The sequence below is a fragment of the Panthera onca genome, chromosome A3 (genome assembly GCF_046562875.1).
Source record: "Panthera onca isolate mPanOnc1 chromosome A3, mPanOnc1 haplotype 2, whole genome shotgun sequence".
Lineage (NCBI taxonomy): Eukaryota > Metazoa > Chordata > Mammalia > Carnivora > Felidae > Panthera > Panthera onca.
The window spans coordinates 66,802,863-66,819,710 of record NC_138341.1 but is presented as its reverse complement, the minus strand read 5'-3'; the positions used below and the strand labels follow the sequence as shown (position 1 = coordinate 66,819,710).

Below are 16,848 nucleotides of genomic sequence, written 5' to 3'. Positions count from 1 at the left end.
ATCTAGAACTCATACAAAAAGCACAGTGGACGTTTGACTTACAGTTTTAAAGTACCTTGCCTGGGAGCCATGTACCAGGTTAGGCTGGGCTGGCCCCCAATTTGATGCCCAGAACAAGCCTCTTAGACTCTTTGTAACTTAGTTTTATCCTGACAACAATGATTTCCAAGTGTCTTCCTGCTCCCCAAATGTGTGGATGTCTGGGCAGCACTTGACTCTAAGGAACTCTGAAAGCGATTCTAAGGCATCATTCTTGTTATGATTTATAAGTGGTTAATTACACTCATCCTATTATTTAAGGTTGGAAGAGATGCTGCTATTCATGTGTGGGACACACAAACTCTAAAATGTTTGTCACTATTGAAAGGACAACACCAGAGAGGAGTGTGTGCACTTGATTTTTCAGGTAAGCACCAGTTTTCTGCTGAAGTCACTGATGGTTCTGCTTTACTTAGGGCTGGGTTTTGTTTTGTTTTGTTTTGTTTTGTTTTGTTTTGTTTTACAACCTCCTATTTAGTTGAGTTCTGTTTGTAATAAGGTAAGTAAGCCCTTTGTATGTTAGCTACCCATTCTTAGACTAGAAATCAGATATGTGAATACCTCACAAAAAAAATATGTGGCCTTTGGATTATACTAAAGGCCTTTCCCGGTCTTGTTCATTTCCTCTCTCCCAAGTCATTACCCAGAGCTCACACTGTGTTCTGCATTTGCTTGAGCAATTTGAAATCCAGAGCAGCTGTTGCTGTAGATAGTTTTAGTTGCAAACGTCTGGCAGTGACTCAGAACATCAATTTCATCTCTCCAAAGAGGTGGGAGCATAGCACTTGCAATTTAAAATATAAAGAACTAGAGGAGGGCTGCAAATTCTCTGCAAAAGGCCACTTTACAACACTCGTGTTTTGAAAATAAATTTCATATTTGAAAAATAGAACTGGATTTTCCATCTCTTTAATTTAGAATTTGAACGCAGTGCTAGTAGAATACTAACTGATGAATGTAATTTTCTTTAGGGTGAGGCCGTTTCTTTAAGCTAGAAAGGAGAATAAGGGCCTGTTACAGAAGGTATTTTTACCTACAATTTTTAATCCCAATAGTAAAAGTTAGATCGGTAGAAAAAAAGTATAAACTTTTTACTGGAAACTGATACTGTAATTTCTTTATTTCTAAATCCCATTCAAATGTTTAATACGTGCAGTGTGTGTAATGGTAGTCATTAAATTCCATGACTCCACAACCGCATTCTCTTTCCTACATCCCTCACTCTCTACTCTCCTTGCTCAAGCCCAAACTCCCTCTCATCTCTGTCATATTGGTCTTTGATTCCAGTCCCATGTTCTCTGGTCCATCCTACCCAGTTCTGGAATCTTCTGGAAGCACAGTTACATTGCCTCCCTGTAGACTCATGTCAGTTGACTGACTCAGGGCTGAGCCCTTGGTTGGACATTCATGACCTTCCATGATCTGGCTTCAACCTTCCTTGGCAGTGTTTCTACCCACTTACCCATTCGTGTTCCTTTACATCTCCCTAAATTCAGGACTGTCCTTCTTTTTGCCCGTGTCCCTTTGTTCATGCTGCCGCCATGTGTCTGTTCAAGTTCTACCATCCTTTAAGACCAAGCTGAAAGTTTCTCCTACAGCCCTCCAGGGAGAAATAACCTTGTCCCTTCTTCTACATCTCTTAGCCCATTGTTGTCATTGCTCTCATGCTACCTGTTGGAGTCCATGTGGTACAGTAGCTGTCTGGGTCAATGTTTCTCATTCAATAAGCTACTTGGGCAGCAGAGCCCATGTCTCTCTTCCCCACTGCACATATTGTAGTGCTATGGACACAGAAGCTCTTCCAAAACTGTGAAGGCATGAATGGAGCTTTGCCTAATATACTTTGTCTTGCCTTTCACTATTACTACGGGAACTTCACATTGTAAACTGTGTTGGGGTGAAAATTAACTTTATTTTTTCACCTATAGCAACATGGAACGGTTTGGGGCAATATTTTTGTGACATGCACATCCTCATATACTGTAAATTGCTGTAGAAATCTGAATTGTTACATCATATTAGAAGTTATTCAATACTCTCTGTGGTTATTGAACCAGTAAAACTTAAGGCTAAAGAGTTCCTACTCCACACTGGCAGGCATGTGAGGTCGAGAAAGCATGTGAATACTGAGGAAGCGAGAACATTGGGAAGCCCAGATAACACACCAAGTCACAGCAAATGCAAAGTCCTAAACTTCCAGAAGTTTGATGGACATACAGTTTTAAACTGGAAGTGTCATACATCCTTGATAAAGCAGTAAAATCTAAAAGGAAATCATAATTTGAGTTCAAACATGGTTCTCTTCTAAGGATGTGAGTGAATTTCTTCTGCTTTTTTTCCCTCAATAGCCAGGCCTCCCTTTTCCTAAAATTAACTTTGCTAGCCAATACATATGTGTATACTTAATATAAAAATTGTATTAATAAATATACTCTGAAAAAGTAGTAAGACACCCATTAAAGTAGCAAAACTAAATAAAATAATAAAACATAATTGTGCACTAAATTATGGAGAACCTAATATACAGTATTCATATTTTTGGCAACATTAAAAATTGACTCAGTAACTCCAGCAGACAGTTTGACAGCATATAATAAAAGCTGTAATTCAAAATGACAAGTATGTTGACTGTGTGTATTTCATACATATTTCTATGTATCAAGTTAAGTGAAAGAGAAAAATAGAACTCAAAATAGCATCTATTCACTGATTTCCACTGAAAATGTGTGTATGTAAATTAACATATAAACAGAGGGGCAGGAAATTTAGAATAATATAAATAGAATTTAATAATCATTAGGATATCTTTTCTCTGTAAAATTAATTTCTTGGTTTTTACATTTAGATACATCAAAAGGTTACTTACATACCTTTTAGGGATGGCATTAGAGGATCAAAGACATTGAATACAGATACACTGGTACCCAGTAACTTGACCTCTGTATTTCCAGGAAGTTCTCTCTCTTCCGGACCTAGTAGTTTGTAGAAGGAAAGATCAAGAGAGTTAAGTGAACTTTGAAATCTTTTCCTCATAAGGTAGCCCCTCACACCAGTTGCCTGGGGAGAGAAACCAGATGTTTTAGAAAGAGGTTGAGAAGCTGATTCTGTCATTGCTTCTAATTCCCATTTTGGGCAAATAAAGGAATATTGTGATACAAATATTCTCTGCATAAAAAGGATATTTCAGTCTCAACAATATAGTCTCTGTTGCCCAGATAACAATGACTGGGGTGGTGGGGGAGAGGGTGAGCCATATTTCTTCAGCAACGATGTGCTGAAAGCCCTATATCACCTTACCAACCAAGAATGGGAGATCCACAGAGTTTGGTGGTTTGGCTGTGGTAAAAGTCAAACCGTGGCAGATCCTGAGCTAGAACCCACATCTCCTGGCCTCAGTGCAGGGAAAAGGCCACTAAGCCTGGGGTTGTGAGCTGGCAGAAGCTGTGCCTAGAGCCCTCCCCGCTGAGTCCTCTTGCCTGCTGCTGCCTCTGCGCTCCACCAGGGCTAGTGTGAACTCTTAGCATGAGAGTCCTACCTGGAGCACTCAGTGTCACCGACTCCGCCCAAAGGCACGTGTCTCCAGCTGCCCCACCCCTATTCGCCAGTGTAAAGGTGGAATGGACAGGTGGTACAGAGAGGCTTCCACATGAACATCCCCCAGTGAAAAGAGAGTCTTGTCCTAGAACAGCCTCAGATCACACATGTATATGAATTGGAACAGGAGCAGCTCTACCTTTCTTTTGAAAAGTGATAGAAAAGTGAGTAGTCAAAACAGGAGATTATTAAGATTTCCCTACTTAACCATGTGAACAGGGCACCAACATTGGTCATTACCTAGCTGGTGGCACCATCTGTGTACTCTGGACCCCATATCCAGCCATCTCTTATAGGCCAGCTCGTTTGGGGAGGTTCTGTGGAGACCTGATAGTACATTTGCCCCTTATTAGAAAAAGAAATTATCATGGAAATACAAAACAGGCAAATGATGTGAAAAATAGACAACAAATAAGCAATTATACTTTGGGGTTTAGATTAATCTATACTTGCCACTGTTCCACAGCAAATGGAAAGACATTTTTAATGAAAAGCATTTCTTACAATATAATCTGTAACTCTCTGTGAACAGGAATGAATGAATTTACATTATCTCACTTAATTGAGTGACTCCTTAGCTTTGTGAACGTATTAGCATTGTCTAGGGAAAATGGGGCCATCTTTGTTTTTGTGCTTACAAGATAGAAGGTGCTTCCACATGAATAGAAAACCAGAGTAGAGACAGAAAGGTTCAGCCACATAAATCTTTTTTAGTTTAATATTATCCTCATATTTTTTAAAATCTTCACTGAATAATACTGATTTCTCCAAGGACACCTCTAAGACTAACTGGATTTCACTGTGTTCAATTCTGAAAATCTATGCATTTTTTATGAGCCCTGAATGCAAGGACCAACTTGTAATTGAGTAGAAATTCTCTCTTTCTAATATGCCCTTTACTATTGACATTAAGTACCTTAGAATTATTTTTGGAGTTTGTCACTATCCATAATTAATACATACTGTGACTGGAAAGATTTAAAAGGACATTACCTCGACTCTAAAAACATGGCAAAAAAACCCCTCAAAAACCTCCAACTGGTCAAGGAACAATGGATTTTCAAAGCTAAAGCCAAGTCTCTTTGGGGGGAGGGTTGGGGTGTGAAAACTGGGAAAAAATAAAAATGTAGCCAATTCTATTTCCAAACCAGGCAGAAATAGCCTCCACCTGCAGAATTTTAGAAAAGGTCACCATCTTAAAGAAGAGGTGTGATTGTAGAGGCGCCCCTGGATTTGTGCTATTTCTTTGTTTCTCCTCATAGTCACAGACTGGGGTAGAAAGCTGTATAATTGTGAAGACAAGCTGATGGGGCCTTGCAGAAATTCCAATAAAAAGCCAAAAAAATTAATGTACCCTGAGAACTTCTTTAAAAGACATAAAACTTGAACTGCCATTTTAAATGTGTGGATGCTTGCCATCTAAGAACATATTAATAGGGCTACACAGTTTACAAAGGAAAACACAAAAGGTAGACTTAATAAATGGAAAAAAGACACTGAATACCAGTGCCATGTTTTTTAAAGAACTGATCATTAAAACAATTAAAATTTGTATAGCTAGATAACATAGCCCATTTCTTTCCCTTCATAGCATCCGTACACACATTCTATCTTTATCTCCCTCGTCATCCTCAGTGTCACCAATCTCCTCCACGCTCATTGGAAACTAGCTTAGTGGGAGGATCACAGAGGAAATGTGATATGATTACTATAAGCCTTAGCAGAGCTTATAATCTAAAAACAGAGAGAGGAAGCTCCAATCCGTCAATCAAATCACAAAAATACAGAAGCATGCTAATACAGAAGCACAACCAAGCCATCCCAAAAGGTATGGAAAGAGTGAGTAATATTGGTAATGAATAGGAAGCCATTACCAGTCCCCTCTCCCAAACGTATAGAAAAGAGGCCTTGAGGACACCAGGGTGACTCAGTTGGTTAAGGGTCCAACTCTTGAGCTCAGCTCAGGTCTTGATCTCAGGGTAATGAATTTGACCCCCGACTCTGTTAAAAAAAAAAAAAAAAGAAAGAAAGAAAAGAAAAGAAAAAAGAAACCTCACACAATTTAAAGCCTGATAACGGTTCAGCGTAAGGACATATCATTCTTTGTGATTCAGAAGACACATTTGTTTATAGTAATCACCTGATGATCATTTAGGACTTGTGGAAAGCATGAATGTCTCTTCTAATACTGAGCCTAGTAGCTTGAAATGGTTAATGTAACTTCCAAATCCTTGCCTCATACTTACCAGCAGTCCAGGATTGAGGAGGATCTGTTAGTGAAGCCAGGTTCTTCCTTCCTCTGACTCTGCTCCTTCCTCTGGAGAAGGAGCAGACCATGGTTCCCGGTAGCTTGGGGAATAGTGTCTGGCCCCAGTAAGGGCACTCACAGGTTGGGCATTGGTTAGCATTTGGGGAGCGTTGCCAGATGTAGCAAATAGAAATACAGGAAGTCAAATAAATTTTAATACAAAGTATGTCTCAGGCCATATAACTGTAAATACATAATTTAAATATTACATGGACCTACAATAAGAAATTATTCATTACTTATCTGAAATTACAGTTTAAGTAGGCTTCCTTTATTTTACCTGGCAACTCTAATGTGGCATTGACCCCAGACTTGGAAATAGTTGATCACATACTTGTGTTTCTTTATCCTCTCATATTGTGGGTCCTCCGTAGACCAGGAAGACACTCTGTTCAACTGATACATGTTGAGTCTGGTCACCTATATCCTAACCAGCACGAAGCTAGGGTAGAATCGCTGACTCCATATACTCCTCCTATGAATCTGGCTTGTGAGGAGGCAGCAAAGGAAAGACTGACTGCACGGCTTCTTTGGTCTTGAAGGGAAAAAGCAAGTTAACAATTTTGGTTTTCAAATTTAATTGTACATACAAAGTATTTTTTTTAAGTTTTTTTTCTTGGAAAACAGCCCAAGTGTCTACATTATAGTAACCATTGGTAATCTTATAAATAATATTTAATACTAAGGGAAAATGTTCACTATATAACAATTGAAAAAAGATCAGAAAATAGGATGTTCATTATCATCCTCGTTTTGTTTTTCAAAAACACATTTATGTAGAGAAACTGACAGGAAATACACCAAAGGTAGGCCTATAAATTGAGGTGATTTATAAATTTCCTTTATCTATATTTTCTAAGTGTCCTATAACAAGCCTACTACATTTAAAATAGAGAAACAAAGAGGTTAGGATTTTTAAATTATAAAATCATCTTGTGAAAGAATTTTTGAGATTAAATTTATTTTCTACAAATGCTCTTATCTTGGAGGTTTAAATAGAATCCAGTTTTTTTAAGCTGAAAATATAGTCACAAAGCCAAATGGTTCTTTGAATAAATGTCATGAGATTTGTCATAAAATAGACAAGGTTTTTGAGATATAACTGAGAGGCTTCTCCTGGCTCCGTGTCTGACACTGGAATGTTAGATCAGTGATTTAATTCATCAACCAGTTGTTGTACATTAAGAAGCTCAGCTATCACTGTTACACATTTCATTCAGTGAGGTCCCTTCAGCATATGATACTTCTAATGTATTGGAGCCTAAATAATATTCTTAAGATCAATTTTGTATTCATCGTTACAGTGAATGAAATGTTTTGGTGTTTCATCGAAGAAATGAGTCACTTGACATTTGTGTTGTTTTCATACAGCTGATGGAAAATGTCTGGTGTCGGTTGGTTTAGACGATTTTCACAGTATTGTGTTTTGGGACTGGAAAAAGGGAGAAAAGATAGCCACCACAAGGTAAGAAGGTGCTGAGGTCTTGCAGCATCCTGCTGATTATCTCGCTCCAGTAAAGGTCACTAGTTTTCATTTTCTAGGGAGATTTCTTTCATCTTCAAACTCAGATGGAATTCATACCGAAAGCTTAACACCTGAGGGAAAACATACTGCAATATTTCCTGGTGACAAACCTGACTTACAGCAGTTAATGTTTGTTTCAGGGAACTGGAAAATTCTGAAACACTTTCCGGGGAGTTACTTGTCACTTGGGTTTTAGTAATATATGCACTGTCTTTATCAAAGCTTTTTCCAGCAGTAGAAAAGCAGCTTTTCTCAGACTTGGGCCTTGTCCCTTGTTTTTCTACAGTCTTGCATCTGGTGAAGGAGTGTCAATGTCACTCTAGTCAGAGGTACCATTTGTCGTGAAGCTGTTGCATGCTGGAAAAGGAGGCCCCATCGTGTGCATCTGCCACTCGCTTTCAAAGCAGGCAAATTGTTTCCCTAATCTCCCTGTCTTATAAATAGACTTTTCTAAGACCGTCTGCTGTTTATAGACCACCTGTCCTCCGTTACCCCAGGCTGCCTCCCTGCTGAATCAGCCTGAAGTCTCAACACTGCTTTCTACTCCTACTTACATAGGGCTTAGCTGTGTGCCCAGCCATGATCAGAGGTCAGCACGGTTGGCAGCCAAGGCCCAGTGATCGAATTTGTTGCCCAAGACAGGTTATCACTTTCCCTCTCCACTAGTTCTTGTCTACATTAACCAATTTCCCTTCTGTCTTTCGGTATAAAATCATTTTTAAGTTAATGGCTTTGAACCCCAGTATTCACTTTGTAAATTAATACTTCCCTTCACAATATTAAATAAGAAAAAAAGGGTTTTTTGCAATTTGGTTTAGTAAACGAAGATCTCTCCGTTGCCGGGGACTCAGAGGAGGAGCAGATGGAGCCCTGAGGACTCCAGCTGACTGTCTTAGGAGAAAAAGAAAAGCTTTTCTGATAAGTGCAGTTGAGATTAAATTCTTGGCAGCAAAAGACAGCTCCCAAATCTGCCTGCCCACGTGGGCCTTCCTGGTATCTGTCAAGTATTCCTCACTGTTCTATCACCCCCAACTGGCACTCGGATTCCGCTCTTAATTAGAACTCTCCTTTCCCTTTAGACTCATGTACTGAATTTTAGTTTAATATTTCTGATAACATACCAACTGCAGTGCAGATTATTGCAGGCAAAGCCTTTGTCTGCATCTCCAAAGCAACAGAAAAGCAATTTTCCTGCTAAAAAAACCCTCTGCAACCTTCTGTGTCTCCCCTGTTGTATGCCAGAAACATTCATAGAAATGGAAGAGAGAAATTTTTATTAATATGTCCAAGGTATCTATTCGATATGCTTGGTGGTGTCACTTCTATTTAATTAACACAAAGTGACTTAACATCATTATGTTAGTAACACACTTTATTTGTGGAATTGCTCCCAAGCCTTATGTCACATTCCTAAAACAGGACACCTGCAAAATTGCCCTCCAAGAATATTTTTGCATTGTAATATTAACCAGGGCTCTTTCCAAGAAGGAATGTCAAGGATTGCTAAAGTTCTTTGAGGACTACTAGATTTTAAAATAACAAATAAGTAAATATTTCCATAAATGCCTATTTCCATCACATTTACACATATTTATATGATCATATAAATATACACATAAATAAAAACCTATTTATGACATTAAGTTACATACTTAAGCAGATAGAAACATTAAAAACTGAGGCATAAGGGTGTCTGGCTGGCTCAGTCAGTAGAGCATGCAACTCTTGATTTTGGGTTTATAAGTTTGAGCCCCATATTGGGTGTAGAGAGTACTATATATATATATATATATATATATATATATATATATATACACATACATACATACACACACACACACATATATATATACATACACACATATATATATGCATACACACATATATATACATATATATATATATATATATATATATATATATATACACACACACACACATACCTTAAAAAGAAAAAAACTGGGACCTGAAAGAAGTGACAACGGAAAACAGGTGACACTTTACTGATGGTACCTTAGTGGCTTCAAGGAGTCTTCTTGGTTCCTGAGAGGGCTTAATTTACTCTTAGAAAGGCCAGATCAGTGACACCCCTCCTTTGCACTTTTGTGTGTCAAATCATTGCCAGCGTTGGGCACTAGCAAGGCTTAGCAGTGAGCCTGCTTCTGGCAGCGGGCACTGCTTTGGCCAGACGGTCTTCTACAATAATCCCTATCTCCCAGGATGTGAGAGTTCCCTGTGGAGGGACGGGCAAGTCAGTAGCCATGATGGTGTCACCATCAATGCTGCAGGTGCCCAGTGGGAAGGTGTGCCTCCAGAACAACACTGCACTCTCCAAACCCACCCCTCCGTTGTGAAAATGTTTAATTGAAGCTTCTTTTTTATCAGCTCAGAGAAATTAGAGAAATTCAAGATTGGCATGTAGAGATCTTATTGCAAGATCTCTCTGAGACTTGATTGAATCTCTTGGAACAATTTTTTTTTTCCTCTTTGCTAACTTTCATGAAAGATTTCAGTTCCCTCCATTAAAAATGAATTTTTAAGTCTTTTTTTTTTTCCTTTTGAAGTTTGTTCATGTTTTAGTGTAACCTACAAGTAACCCATTTAATAACCAAAGTCAATCTCTTACGGGCTGTGATTAAATGGCCTAATGTCAGTGTCAGAGATGAATAATGAGATAATCTGGTACCTTTCTTTCCCTTTACTTGCATTTCTAATGCACCAGCAATAGGGCTATGGGGGACAATGGCTAATTATTCTTGATATGTTTCATCTCAAAAGTTTGAATGCAGTAGGCAAAAGGTAGAGTTATCAAGGTGCCTAACAAGAATACTTGGGCTGTCAATGTGAAATAATTATGCTACTGGAAAGCCTGGGACACAATGTAGGCCCAGGATGAGCAGGTGTGTATGTACTTCTGTTTTAGCTTTGTTGCTTGATTTATTATAGGTCCCTACCTTTACACACCTTTAGTGAATATGACGAAGCCTCCTGTATACCAAATTGGCACATTTCTTTTCTCACTTTCCTTTTTAAAAATGTGTATTTTTTTTTAGAATAACATTTCTTAAAGTGAAAACAGAGAGTTTTCAAAATACTGTGTGATCCTTACAGAAATTCAAAGTCCAAAAAAGCACTGAGAAGAAAATGAAAATCACAATTACACTGCCCACGACGTAGCCAACGTTTTAGCATACATTCTTCGGTAAACATTGGTCTAGTATTTTGATCCATTTTTATTCATAGGTGAGATTATATAAACACAAAACAGTGTTCATGTCTGTACAGGGAATGTAATTCGTTATACCTGCTCTCAATTTTCCTGTCAGTTTTCTCTAGCATCTTTTCTTTAAAGTTTTTATTAATGATTTAGAATCTGTGGGGATTTTCCTCCAATCGAGAAATCTTTGGATGCGTAAAGTCTCTTAGGATTATCTGGTTTATTTGTCCTCTTGGTGTTCAGCACATTTTCTCTTCTTACACAAATAAACTTGTATCTCTGTCTCCCTAATACTTCCAGTGATGTGTCTTGGCCTTAGTGTCCGTGCTTCACTTTGGACTTTGATAGAAACGAAGGGAGAAAGTTCAAAAATCAATTCCTTCTCCTTTCCCTGCCTGTCATTCTGGGGCCCATGCAATGGGTATGGAGATGTCTGTCCTGTTCTTTTAACTTACTGTGGAAAATTTCAAAGTTGCGCAGAAGTGGAGGAAACAGCATAACAGACTCCCTTCAGCCCTGTTGCATCAACCTACAGATGGTACAGATCTCTCCCCCCTCATTTTTTTGCTAAAATATTTTAAAGAAAGTTTAAGACCACTTGTCATTTGACCTGTATATACTTCATTAAGCATTTCTAATTTTAAAAGCATATTTTTATTTTATTATTTAATTGAAGCAGAGTGTACAATATTATGTTAGTTTTAGGTGTACAACATAATGATTTGACATTTATATACATTATGAAATGCTTACCATGATAAGGGTAGTTATCTGTCACCATACAAAATTTTTAAAATATTACTTTGTTTCTTGCTGTACTTTGCATCAGTGACTTAGTTATTTTGTAACTTTAAGATTGTACTTCTTAGTCCCTTTCAGGTATTTTGCTCATTCCCCGCCAGTTTGTTTTCTGTATTTATGAATCTTTCTATTTTGTTTGATTTGTTCATTTGCTTTGGTTTTTAGGTTCCACATGTGAGTGAAATCATATGGCATTTATCACTGTCTGACTTTTTTCACTTAGCGCAATACCCTTTATGTCCATCTATGTTGCCACAATGACAAGATTTCATTCTTTTTAATAGCTGAGTAGTATTCCAGTGTGTGTGTGTGTGTGTGTGTGTGTGTGTGTGTGTGTGTACACACCACATCTTCTTAATCCATTCATGTATGGATGAACACTTGGGTTGCCTCCATAGCTTGTTTATTCTAAATAAAGCTGCAGTAAACATAGGGGCACATATATCTTTCAGAATTAGTGTTTTCATTTTCTTTGGGTAAATACCCAGTAGTGAAATTACTGCATCCTATAATATTTCTGTTTTTAATTTATTGAGGAACCTCCATACTATTTTGTGAACAGTGGCTGCACCAATTTACATTCCTACCAGTGGTACATAGGTTTCCCTTTTCTCCATATCCTCACCAGCACTTGTTATTTCTTGTCTTTTTGATAGTAGTCATTCTGATGCGTGTGGGGTAATACCTCATTGTGGTTTTGATTTGCATTTTTCTGATAATGAGTGATATAGAACATCTTTTCATGTGTCTGTTGGCCACCTGTATGTCTTCTTTTGAAAAATATCTATTCAGGTCTTCTGCCCATTTTTTTTTAAACTTATTTATTTTGAGAGACACAAAAAGTATGAGAGCGGGGAATGAGCAGAGAGAGGGGAAAAGAGAATCCCGAGCAGGTTCCATGAGGTCAGCACTCAGAGCCCAATGCGAAGCTTGAACTCAACAAAACTGCAAGATTATGACCTGAGCCGAAACCAAGAGTTAGATGCTCAACCACCTGAGCCACCCATTCACGCCTGTCCATTTTTTAATGGGATTTTTCTATGGTGTTGAGTTGTATAAGTTCTTTATTCTGGATATTAACCTCTTATTGGATATGTCATTCGCAAATGTCTTCTCCCATTCACTAGGTTGCCTTTTTGTTTTGTTGACAGTTTCCTTTGCTGTGCAAAAGCTTTTTATTTTGGTGTCTTGATAATTTATTTTTGCTTTTGTTTCCCTTGCCTGAGGACACCTATCTAGACATACGTTATTGAGGTCAGTGTCCAAGACATTACTGCCCATGTTTTATTTTAGGACTTTGGTGGTTTCAGGTCTCACATTTCGGTCTTTAATCTATTTGTGTTTACTTTTGTATAAGATACAAGAAATTACTTTTCGTGTACCTTTCCAATTTCCCCAGCACCTTTCATTGAAAGGCTGTCTTTTATCCATTATAAATTCTTGCCTCCTTTTTCATAAATTAATTGACCTTACAGGCGTGGATTTGTTTCTAGGCTCCTTATACTGTTCCATTGATTCATGTGTTTGTTTTTGTGCCAGTACCATACTGTTTCGATCACTATAACTTTATAGTGTATCTTAAAATCTGGGATTTTGATAACCTCCTGCGTTGTTCTTTCCCAATATTTCTTTGGCTATTCAAGGTCTTTGTGGTTCCATACAAACTTTAGGATTATTTGTTGTAGTTCTTTGAAAAGTGCTATTGTTATTTTGATAGGGATTGCACTGAATCTTTAAAGTGCTTTGGGTATTATGGGCATTTTAACAATATTAATTCTTCCAATCCATGAGCATCATGTGTTTTTCCTTTAGTTTGTGTTGTCTTCAGTTTCATCAATATCTTAAAATTTTCATCAATATCTTAAAAATTTCATCAATATCTTAAAATTTTCAGAGTGTAGTTCTTCAACCTCTGTGGTTAAATTTGTAGATATTTTATGCTTTTTGGTGCAATTATAAATGGGATCTTTTTAAATTTCTCTTGCTGCTGTTTTGTTATTGGTGTATAGAAATGCAACTGATTTCTGTGTATTAATTTTGTATTCTGCAACTTTATTAAGCTCATTTATTAGTTCCAATAGTAAGACCATATATGAAACACCCACAGCTAACATCATACTGAATGGTGAAAAACTGAAAGCTTTTCCTCTAAGATCAGGAACAAGACAAGGATGTACACTCTTACCACTTTTATTCAACATAGTACTGGAAATATTAACTGCAGAAATCAGGCAAGAAAAAGAAATAAAAGGCATCCAAATTGGTAAGGCAAAAGTAAAACTGTCACTATTTGCATATGTCATGATTGTATATAGAGAAAACCCTAAAAGACTCCACCAAAGTTTCCTCCATGTCTTCTCTTTGCCAATTAAAGCTGCTGTAAACATCCATACAGGTTTTTGTGTGGATATAAGTTTTCAAGTCCTTTAAGTAAATACTGAGGAACACAATTGCAGGGTATCGTGGTAAGAATATATTTAGTTTTGAGGGGTTTTTGTGTGTGTGTGTGCGTGTGTGCACACGTGCGAGGTCAGGGGGGGCGGTTCATTGCTTTTTTTAATTTAAATTTTAGTTAGCTAACGTATGGTGCAATATTGGTTTCCAGAGTGGAATTCAATGATTCATCACTTACCTTCAACACCTAGTGCTCATCCCGTCAAGTGCCCTCCTTAGTACCCATCACTCATCTAATCCATCTCTCACCCACCACTCTCCATCAACCCTCAGTTTGTTCTCTATTGTTAAGAATTGGTTGTGGTTTGTTTCCCTCTGTCTTCTCCCCCGCCCTTCCCATATGCTCATCTGTTTTGCTTCCTAAATTCCACATATGAATGAAATCATATGGTATTTGTCTTTCTCTGATTGACTTATTTGGCTTAGCATAATACATTCTAGCTCCATCCACTCATTTCAAATGGCAAGATTTCATTTTTTGGTGGCTGAGTAATATTCCATTGTATATATGTACCATATCTTGTTTATCCATTTAACAGTCAATGGACATTTGAGCTTTCTTCATAGTTTGGCTATTGTTGATAATGCTGCTATAAAAATTGGGGTGCATGTACCCCCTTTGAATCTGTATTTTTGTATCTTTTGGGTAAATACCTGGTAGTGCAATTGCTGGATTGTAGGGTGGTTCTATTTTTAACTTTCTAAGGAGCCTCCATACTGTTCCCCAGAGTGATGGTACTAGTTTCACTTCTACCAACAGTGCAAGAGGTTCCCCTTTGTCTGCATTCTTGCCAACACCTGTTGTTTCTTGTAGTGCTAATTTTAGCCATTCTGACACATGCGAGGTGGTATCTCATCATGGTTTTGATTTGTATTTCCCCGATTATGAACGATGTGGAGCATCTTTTCTTGCATTTGTTAGCCATCTAGATGTCTTCTTTGGAAAAGTGTCTATCCATGTCTTCTGCCCGCTTCTTTACTAGGTTGGTTGTTTTTTGGGTGTTGAGTTTGATAAGTTCTTTATAGATTTTGGATACTAACCCTTTATCAGATATGTGGTTGTAAATATCGTCTCTCATTTCATAGGCTGCCTTTTAGTTTTGTTGAGAATATGTTTAGTTTTGTAAGAAACAGCCTGTCTTCCAAGGTACCTGTACCATTCTGCATTACCATCAGCAATGTACGAGAGCTCCTATTGCCCCACATCCTCCAGCATTTGGTGACATACACCAATTACTTTAAAAGTTCATCTTTTCCCCCTTGATTTGAGATCCTATCTTTGTTATATACTACATTTTCATATTCATTTGGGTCTCTTTATACATGTTCTATTTTGCCACTAGTTTATCAATTTGTGCACCAATACCCCACTGTTTTAATTATGGAGGCTTTATAAATTATATTAATATCTAGGAGAGCTACTCTTCCCACTTTTCCTTTTTAGAGTTTTCCTGATGATTGCTGCTGGTTTATTCTTCCATGAGAACTTTAAAATCAAGGAGTCTAACCCCAGATTAAAAAGCAAATAAACACCAAAAGCTCTTTTTTTATTGCAATCAAGTTGAAAAAAATTTTTTAAGTTAGGGAGTATTGACACTTTTATGATTGAATTTTCCAACCAAGAACATGGAATGTATTACCATTTTTTAAATCTTTTTTTCCATCTTACAGATGTGGAGTTTTGTTTCACTCACTTATGTTTGATACAAATTTCTTGTAAATTTATGCCTTGATTTTTTTGCTGTTTATAGAGTCACTTGTTATACTTTTTGGTTGTTGTTTTTTTTTTTTTTTTGTATATATTAAGGTTATTGATTGTTTAATTTTATACACTGCAGCTTGACTAAATTATCTTGTTTGTCATTGTTTTTACATTACTTCTTTTGAATTTCCTAGGTAAATAATCATATCATCTGCAAATAGAAATAGTATTACCTCTTCCATTCCAGCTCTTAAGCCTTTAATTTTAAAATCTTACCTAATTGCATTTGTTAATATGTTCAATACAAGGTTAAATGGCAGTGGTAATAATCTTGTTCCTGATTTTATTGGGAATGACATTAAGTAAGAATCTGACTTTGAGTTCACACACACAAAAACACATCTTGAATAAACTACTGTTTCAGCACTTTATGCTTCTAAAGGATAATGGCACATAACATATGGAGAGTCAGCCTGTGTATAGTTATTCTTGAATGAATCTGGGTTTTTCAATGAGAGCCAAGGACTTGAGGGAAATATAAATGTCTAAGAGATAAGTCTCCATTAATTCCTACTTTACTGAGTGTGAATTGACTGTTTTTTAATCACACATGAGCGTTAGATTTTTGTAAAATAACTTTTCAGTATCTGTGAAATGACATAATTTTTCTTAAGCATGTTAATATGATGAATTGTACTATTCGAGTCCTTCATAATAAACTACCCTTGCATTCAGTCATAAAGTCTGATTGTTTGATGTTCTAGTGAATTTTCTTGGCTAGAATTTTATTCAGGGTATTACTATTTATATTCATTAGAGATATTGGTCAGCTGTGCTCTTTTTGTTAACTGTTTTAATTTACATAATGAAGGTTTTCTCATAATATACCAAAGAAGACCATCAAATAGTCCATTAAATCCATTAAAATCTATGAAGTCCAGTAAATCCTTAAATTCTAACGTGATTATAGTCTATAGCAAAATTTCCCTGGCGCTATGGAACACCAGGTCTAAAGCTCCAGGTCTACAATCAGTCTTCATTTTTATATTTGTCCTTCTGTATCTTTGGTTATCAACTCGTATTTCTGAATGCAGAGCATCCTAAAGTACCTTGAATCAACATACAACATCCTTTCTCTCCCCATGGGTATGAGCCAAGGGCTTCCATTCCTAGTGAATAATTTCTAGCTGACCTTTCATATAACCTAA

General features: G+C 37.1%; 1 protein-coding gene across 4 annotated transcripts in view; it reads left to right on the top strand.

Moving 5' to 3' along the window:
- Window positions 1-16,848, top strand: part of EML6 (EMAP like 6) — a 285,377-nt gene that overhangs the window by 190,375 nt on the left and 78,154 nt on the right. For all 4 annotated transcript variants that reach the window (XR_009602202.3, XM_060605873.3, XM_060605862.3 and 1 more), the window contains exons 16-17: window positions 301-406; window positions 7,313-7,406. Coding sequence is in view for 3 of the 4 variants with exons in the window: in XM_060605873.3 (XP_060461856.1) it covers window positions 301-406; window positions 7,313-7,406 (200 nt within the window). In the remaining variant the exon portion in view is untranslated. The remainder of the gene's footprint in view (window positions 1-300; window positions 407-7,312; window positions 7,407-16,848) is intronic.